The 8,541-nt window shown below is 36.5% G+C and overlaps 1 protein-coding gene across 1 annotated transcript in view; it reads left to right on the forward strand.

The window, feature by feature from the left end:
* The first annotated feature begins 2,966 nt into the window (after positions 1-2,966).
* Positions 2,967-8,541, forward strand: part of LOC101858190 (fibrinogen C domain-containing protein 1-like) — a 6,218-nt gene continuing 643 nt past the window's right edge. Inside the window, exons 1-4 of the mRNA XM_035970499.1 lie at positions 2,967-4,361; positions 5,150-5,368; positions 5,894-6,010; positions 7,856-8,028. Coding sequence (XP_035826392.1) covers positions 3,621-4,361; positions 5,150-5,368; positions 5,894-6,010; positions 7,856-8,028 — 1,250 coding nt within the window. The 5' untranslated portion in view covers positions 2,967-3,620. The remainder of the gene's footprint in view (positions 4,362-5,149; positions 5,369-5,893; positions 6,011-7,855; positions 8,029-8,541) is intronic.

Raw genomic sequence — 8,541 nt, forward strand, 5'->3', positions numbered from 1 at the left:
GAAACCTACATTTTGTTATTGTCTGATGTTTATTTTTATTTTTATTTTTGTAAATTAAGAAGCTGCCTTACATAATATTTACGTCCAATGACTTTTCAGATTTCAATGGAACACCTCTGACCTATTTTAAAAGTGTAACAGAGAGTACTATAAACTAACGTATTCTAGAGGCACCAAGGAAACGTTGTGAATTAGACCTATGCCAAGCTCTTTACTGACTGCCTGTAGCGATGTGATTGCGTCTACTATAACCAAAATCATCAATAATTCTATAAAGAATGTAATAGTACTAATTGTTTCAAAAATGCTCTAGTAAAACCGTAATTGAAGAAACCACCTCTTGTCCAAAACGAGCTGAAAAACTATAGACCAGTTCCAAATCTTTTTTTCTTTCTAAGATCTTTGAAAGGATAGTCTTACAGCAACTTAATAATCATTTAAAATCCAACGTTCTTATCGAACATTATCTATCAGCTTACAGGGTTAATCACAACATAGAAACAGAGTTGCTAAAAGTTGTAAATGATATCCTCATGGAATGATGTGCTGGCAAAGTTGTAATGCAAAGTCTCTAGATCTGTCGGCAGCTTTTGACACCAGTGACCATGTAATTCTACTAAAAAAAGATTAGAAAAACCATTTGGCCATCATGGTTCTGGTCTCGAATGGTTCAACAATTATTTGTCAAATTGCTACCAATCTGTTGTGATAAAAGACATCAAGTCACAAAAGAGAGTTCTTAAGTTTGGTGTTCCCCACAGTTCAGTTCTATGCCCAATGCTTTTCACAATGTATACACAACCACTTGCTGTTGAAATACAAATGAATCAACTCAGGCATCATTTCTACTCCGATGACTCACAGGTATATGGCTCTTTTCATCCATTCAACAACAATTAATTTCTAGAAAGAGTAAAGAAATGCATAGAAAAAGTTTTTAAAATGGACGGAAGAAAACAAATTAATGACGAATGAATAGATAACCAGAAACCACTCTATTTTCGAGTTCAAAAAACCTTAACGATGTTAACAGAAGCCAGTTAGGAATTGAAAATACCTACTATCCTATTCCAACAAGGCCAAGAACCTAGGTATCTGAAGGCTATCTCGTTTATTACTTAAATGAATTTTACCAAATTTCACACATAAAACAAGCATAGTAATGAGTCTTAAAATCCGCTTTTAAATTTGAGAAAAAATGTCCTTTTCCAAGGATACGGCGGCCATATTGGATTTTGTTGACACGTCTTGCGTAATGAACACCGCTCTTACTGCTCATGGAAATTGATTGAGGTTTTAATGCATGCGTGTTCACAAACATTAGATCATTCTTTCCTGAGGTAGCATTCAAGTTTGCAAAAAATCCGTGAAAATCCCTACTCTAGACACCACCAACAAAAAATTTATTCCGTATATCAAAAATTACACAGACAAATTTTTCTCTTCATTCTGTGAGGATTTTATGAAGATTGAATTAAAAATGGTGGAGTTATTTTTAAAAATATAGAGAAAAGTCGCGTTTTGAGAAAACGGTGGATAAAGAAAAATAAAATATTGACTTTATGAGGAAATGGTGGTGACAAACATGCCCGGTATGGAAAAAAATACGGATTTGGGGGGTTCCTATGCGATGAAATAGGTGTAGGAAAGGCTGTGAAAGCTAAAAATGCCTGTAAGTCAAATTCCATAATTTTGAGCTGAATCAGGACTTTGGGGGTGAAGACCCCCCCCCCCCCCCCCTTAAAATCAGATATGTCCAAGAACAACCATGTAAATAATGTTATTCGATGTGTGTACCTTGATCCCAGAAGAATTAGTAAGATGAGGCACCCTATTTCAACCAATGTTGCCTGCATATACTCTCTGCCTCTCTTGTCTTGTCAAAACTTGACTACTGTCATTCAGTTTTGTCTGGTATTTCGTGTGAACGAATGAGGCCCAAAATAACACCGCAAGACTAGTGCTCAAGAAAAAGAAGATCAAGCATGCAAATTGTTAAAAGCTCTGCATTGGTTTCCAGTTGATAAAAGAATCCAATTTAAAGTTTCTACTATTTGTTTTTATATCTTAACGATAAAGCCGAAATGATATCCATCTGAGCTTTTAACACTGTATGTTACATCTCGTAAGTTACGGTCACCCACAGATGTAACAAAATTCATATCCCCTAGAATGACATTACGATCCTTTAGAGAGAAAAGGTTCTCTTTTTTTGGTCCTAAAATCTGGAACACCCTGCACCAGGGTCTCAGAGAAATAGCAATTAATTTCGATACGTTTAAGCGATTGCTCAAGTCCCAATTGTTTAATCAGTATTCATAGTGTGTTAGTAAGTGCTGTATGTTTTGTTTGCTGTTGTTGTTTTTTTACTGCTGTCCTTTCAGGTATATCACGGTTGTGGAAGTTCTTCTTTATGTGGTTGAACTGGTTTTTCTTGTTTCTGTGAAGCATTTTCTGTTGTGTGAATGATCTTGTGATTGGTGTAAAGCGCTCAGAGCTTAATAATACTAGTATGGGATAGAGCGCTATTTAAATTTAGGATTACTATTATGATTAGTATCATTATGATGAAAATGATTATTATTATTATTATCTTTATTATCTTTATTATTATTATTATTATTATTATTATTATTATTATTATTATTATTATTAAATTTCAGAATAGAAGAGAAAAAATCGTATTAATAACGAAGTTACGCTTTTTTTTTTAAACACCCAAAAGCAGCGCGTCTTCAAACATTGTGAAGGACAAGGACACAAGTCCATAATTGGTTAAACAGGCAGGTTTATCTTTGTTGTTTGAATAATAATCTATAGGATGGTCTTTCGGCACTATGATGACTTAGGTGACCGACTTTCAAATTAGAAACATTTGTTGCGCTGGTTCTGAAAACTTTTGGTTTAGGTAAGTAGGTATTTTTTCAACTTTTAAGGCCATTGGTCCGAATTGAGTGAAGAATATTATTATACATTTTATAGATGAAGACAACGAAAAAAAGCATAGATTTAAGATATCCCACATATTAGTAACATATTAGAAATGGTTTGTGAGTTAAACGTTGTATATTTTTTAATCGCTGGGTTAAGTTGGGAAGGGGGTGACAGTGGGGTTTGGGGGATTTATATTTGCCTTGCTTATAGAATTAACATGTCAGCCAAATCTACAAGAGTGGAACAGCTCTTTGATATTTAGTTAGCATAAAAATGTAATTGTAAAAATGGAATCGTAAACGTAATGTGAATAATTATGGGGATTTCTGTGTTTTGCTCAAACGATGTCTTTAGGCCCAAGGTAAGATTCTATGCATGCTTTCTTTGACTTAATAAAACATTCCAGTTTCAGCATTTAGTGTAACATTTATACAATCCAAATATAGACAACAGCCCCAATGTTTGGATTTTGCATCTTTCTGTTTTAATCAAGTGTCTGGTCTTTTCCCATTTGCCTAAACATAGAACTTTCTATTTAAATGGTGCAATTTTTTTAAAGCGTCGTTAGTATAAATATTTTCTTGATTTTTTAGCATATAGAATTTTGAAATCAACGTAATTTTCTTTAAGTACATTCAAATAATTGGGCTAGGGCGGTAAGCTAATAAAAATAGTTTGTTGTTTGAATGGGTAATTTTTTTTTTTCAGTATTTCTTGTAGACTTCCGCGCAAGGTACCTGAAGATCTTTGTGAACAGATTAACCAGTAGTACAAGAGACATGGACGCCACCTGGACATTTACCAACCTTATTTTGGTAGCAGCCCTGGTTATGTGTTCAAAAGCATGGCGTCTCAATGTTACGTCAGAAGAAATAGAAATCGGCAAGACAGCACAAGTTTCTCTGAACTGTTTCAACCCCTATCAGCAGCCAGACATTTCGGAAATTCTATTGATGAGAATCCAGAAAAAACAGCTGAGCGGATGGTTCAGTGTTGCGGAACTTCGCGACGATGATGTGGACGTCAGACTAACAGCTAAAGATGTGACCGCTACTGGCAGCATTGTCTCCGGGGCTAACAGTTATATGCGGCTTTCTTGGCCATTGGCAACTAACGATACAATCGGTTTGTACCGTTGTGATGTCACTATTTTAAATTCCCACGGCAGTGTCGGGTGGCAGAAAAGCCTACCGATTTCCATCACTCATAAGAGTGACGTCACGGTTCAGATCCTCAGTGAAATGGTAGAAGAGAACAAGAGACAGTGTATGCAACAAAAACAAGACATCCAGGAATACGTAGCAGCAGCCATAGAGGAGAACAAGAAAAATGGTCTTAAGGAAAAACAAGACGTTCTCCAGAATATGACGGCAACCCTGAAGGCGCTTGAAGCAAGTTTCGATAGCAAGTTGGACAGCAAGATACAGGTGAGAACCTCATTCTAAAAATATTTTATTATAGTCCTTAGTATTGACATGTAAGCAGTTATGTAGAGTGATTGGCGTTGAAAAATTAAGTATTTTAAAAGTAATCTTCTTTCTTCTTCTCCTTCGTCTTCTTCTTCTTCTTCTTCTTCTTCTTCTTCTTCTTCTTCTTCTTCTTCTTCTTCTTCTTCTTCTTCTTCTTCTTCTTCTTCTTCTTCTTCTTCTTCTTCTTCTTCTTCTTCTTCTTTCGACAGCCAGAAGAAGGGGGAGTGATCGCAAGAGGAAAGTAGTAGAATGAATTTGTACTAAACACCATTAAAAAAGCTTGGTCTTTAGAAGTTTTACCAATGGAAGATAATTTAAAAGGAGTGTTCATTTAAGTTTATTCATTTCGACTAGTTTCGGTTCACGGTTGTCCTTCTTTTGGAGCACTCCTTTCGAAAAGTTTGCAGAATAGCATATATTGAAATATACTAAAACATGTTTATTCCTAATAGCCTGTATGGCTCCCCATTAGCATGTATGCAGGTCAAGACATTATTATTAGATCTATAATATACTATTCAAAAAATTTGTTGAGAATATTGTTCATTTTTGTGTCATGTTGACGTCATATTGCTGTCGATTAGCAAAAAGTAGTAGTAGTAGTAGTAGTAGTAGTAGTAGTAGTAGTAGTAGTAGTAGTAGTGTTATTATTGTTATTATCATTATTAGAACCATCTATTTTTACAATTATTATTATTATTAATATTATTATTATTAATATTAATATTATTCCTTCACTTTTGCAGGCTCTGAGTCACACCGTGGAACTATACAAAAGAGAATGTCCTCATCAACTGCTATCCCACAAACGCCAGATTCTGGAGAACGTGGCAGCTGCCTTGGACAGGAACAGGAAAGAAGGTCTTCAACAGAGCCAAGACCTCCTGGTTAACGTGACGTCCATCATGGAGGATCTTGAAGCCAGTTTTGAGAGCAAGTTGAGCGTTGTCAAAAGCCAGTTAATGGTGAGAACTTTTTCAGTGTACTGACGAGTGCATTTTTACCCAATGGTAGTCTAAGATAATACATTGAAGTGAACTGGAATTTTCCATAGATTAACCTGGTTGGTAGAGTATGTGATAAACTGATTCATAGAGCACGACATGATAAACTGGTTGATGGAGTAAGTGTTACTTATAGATGAAAAATGTCATAAACTAATAAGTAGAAATTGTTACAAACTGACTAATTAAGAATTTGATAAACCGGTTGATGCAGTATGCCATGACGTGCTGATGGAGTATGGGATAAACTGGTTGCTTGAATATTTGACGAAGTGGCTGGGTGGGTGGATGATAAAATGGCTGATTGGCGGAGTGGTAAATAGGTTCAATGTTTGCTGGAAAATCTTAGAAATTGACTGCCTGATTTACACATAATTCTTCAACAAGTCCTAAACTCTCTGACAACATATGCCATGATACAGCTGATTCACCTCGCCATTTCCCATACCCTTTCACCAAACTCCTTCTCTGTGGATTTCTCTGCAGCCTCAGTCGTGCGCTGGTGCTAAAGGTTTGGGAATTCAGCCAGTGCTCCATCTCTCTAGCAATCAGCTTGTAGTCTGTGACACAGTAATGGATAAAGATGGTTGGATCGTGATTCAGGTAAGCACTAGCTGATAAAATAAGATAATATCAACATCTTTTTACATTAATACAGACTGATACGATACAGGTAACATCAACATCTTTTTACAATGATACCAGCTGATACAAAGCAAGCAAGATCTACGTTATTTTTACAGCAATATAAGATAATACAGACAGAGAAGGAGATAGGAGGACGACATTACAGAGTGGACAGAAAAGACGATGGGTGACAATCTGACAAAAGCAGAGGTCAAAGATAAATGGCGAGAGCTGGTTTTCAGATGCGGTGGTGCCACCAAGGTTGCCCCAACCACGGGATTGAAGAAGAAAAAGAAGAAGTAGAAGATAATACAATAAAAGAAAAATCATCAGTATTTTAACGTAAATACAGGATGATACGATACAGGGTGAAATTTTTGTTATTTTTCATAAATACACTCTGATCATGGCGCTTTGTTAGCTCAGTTGGTATCACGCAAGACTGCGCAGTGAATGTTCTTTCTTCGAACCCCAGACTGTGTTTTCTTAAACTTCGGTCGTTTAGTGGAGTTTTCAAAGCTCTCAACTCATTTGGCTAGGTCTCATCTGAGACGGATAAACTTATATTGCTGAAAATGGCGTTAAGCCAATACATTTAATTTATTTACAGACTGATGCAATACAGGTGAGAGCAATGATATCTTACTGCAAAATAGGTTGATACATCAAAGGTACAGTGTAATCAACGATATTGTGCTAATATAGGCTAATACAGTACGGGGGGGAATCAACATTAGTTTACTGTAATACAGGCTTTGAAACAGTACAGGAAAGATTAGTATAATTTTAGAATAATACAGGCGGACACAATTACAAGTGAGATTATCTTGGTGTAATACGGGCTGATACCATATAGGTACCTGGTATACCTATCGTTATTATCTCTGACTCAGAGCTAGACTTGAAAAAACTCCACACGTCACGGTCGCGAGCTGCACATTCTGCTCTACCCAGACAAGTCCCTGTTTCAATGTTGTCCATCCATGTTACTTTTCGTCTACACATGGCTCTCCTGCCCCACTTCTTTCCTTCAAGCACCTCATTCACATTGGTGTGGTGGGGGTTTTTTATTGCTAAAGTATTTTTCTACATTTAATTTTGTAAATAAAGTTTGTTTGGTGTTGAGATTCGGACACACTCATCGTTCGTCTTTTTTTGCTTTCCAGCTAATTCTTGCCATGCTGCAGTACACCACATCTCACAACCAGCTTTTTTTTTTCTTCTTTCTTTGTTAAAAGTCCTGGTCTCAGCATCATATGGGGAAGATGTAGCTGTTCACTATTGCCTTTCTTAAATGTAGAGATAATTGCCTAGCTGTAAATAGGTTGTGCATTTGGATAAGTTTTGGTTTTGCATTTGATGTTACAATGCAGGGAAGATCAGCGTAATTTTACTGTAATACAGGCTGACATAGTTACAGGCTGATATAAATGAGATCAACATTATATACTGCCATACAAGCTGGTTAAAAAAGTCGTGCACTCAGTCTGTTCTGTGACTTTCCAAGTAGTGACTATAAATATGTGTACTGTTTAGCAATATACATATTAAACACAAGGACTCATGTGGTTTCAATTAGTCAAAGTTTCTGCCACTCAATAAACATAAAATAGAAAGTGGAATATGATAAATCCCAAGACACAATATAACTTGAAATCGCCTTTCAACTTCCAGTGCTACCATACAATATTCCCACTGACTTTATATTCCCTCACACTAGTTACACTCTTGTTTTCATAGTTTTAAAAAGCATGATTATTCAGACAATGCAATTTCGTCTGCTTCGGGATACTAGGCCTTAGAAGCTGACCTTGTCTTCTGTTATGTCTACAGAGACGTGCTTCGGCGGACGTTGACTTTTTTCGTGGTTGGGCGGACTATAAAAACGGTTTCGGCGACCTATCTGGCAATTTCTGGCTCGGACTAGAGAAAATCCACCAACTGACAAGTCAGGTAAGTTGTTTACATTTTGATACAATGGACTGTCCAAACACGTGACAGCACGGGCATTTTGTTGTTTATGTCGATGTACGAGTTGCTGTTTTTGCTCCCCGTGATGTTGCTTTGTTTTGGGATGGCCCTTTTTAAAAAAGATGTAGATAATCGATTGTCCAAGTTTACGTTTCAAGCCTGTTTTCTCCTTTCTCTTTGGCTGGTTCTATCGGACATGGACGTGATTATGAAAATCCCACCTATTAGATCTAAATGCCTAATAGTGTTTAGGAAAAGTATTAAACCCTCAACTTCTAGTTGTAGACGTGGTTGTTGTGGTAATAGTAATCTTGAATAATAATAATAATAGTAATAACAATATTGAGTACCCATTTCCTGCTTTTGACACGTGATTTTCTACTTATTGCTTCTATTCCCCCGGTTTTATCACAAAATACACTCCCTTATTAGACGCACTTTAGGGCAGCTCTGAAGCCGAGGACGTGGTCCGTCTCTAGGACACCCGACTGAAAGGAAATCTTTGGGAGGGCGAATATTTAAACATGACACAGATT

Source organism: Aplysia californica, unplaced genomic scaffold (assembly GCF_000002075.1).
Source record: "Aplysia californica isolate F4 #8 unplaced genomic scaffold, AplCal3.0 scaffold00275, whole genome shotgun sequence".
In the NCBI taxonomy this organism is placed as follows: domain Eukaryota; kingdom Metazoa; phylum Mollusca; class Gastropoda; order Aplysiida; family Aplysiidae; genus Aplysia; species Aplysia californica.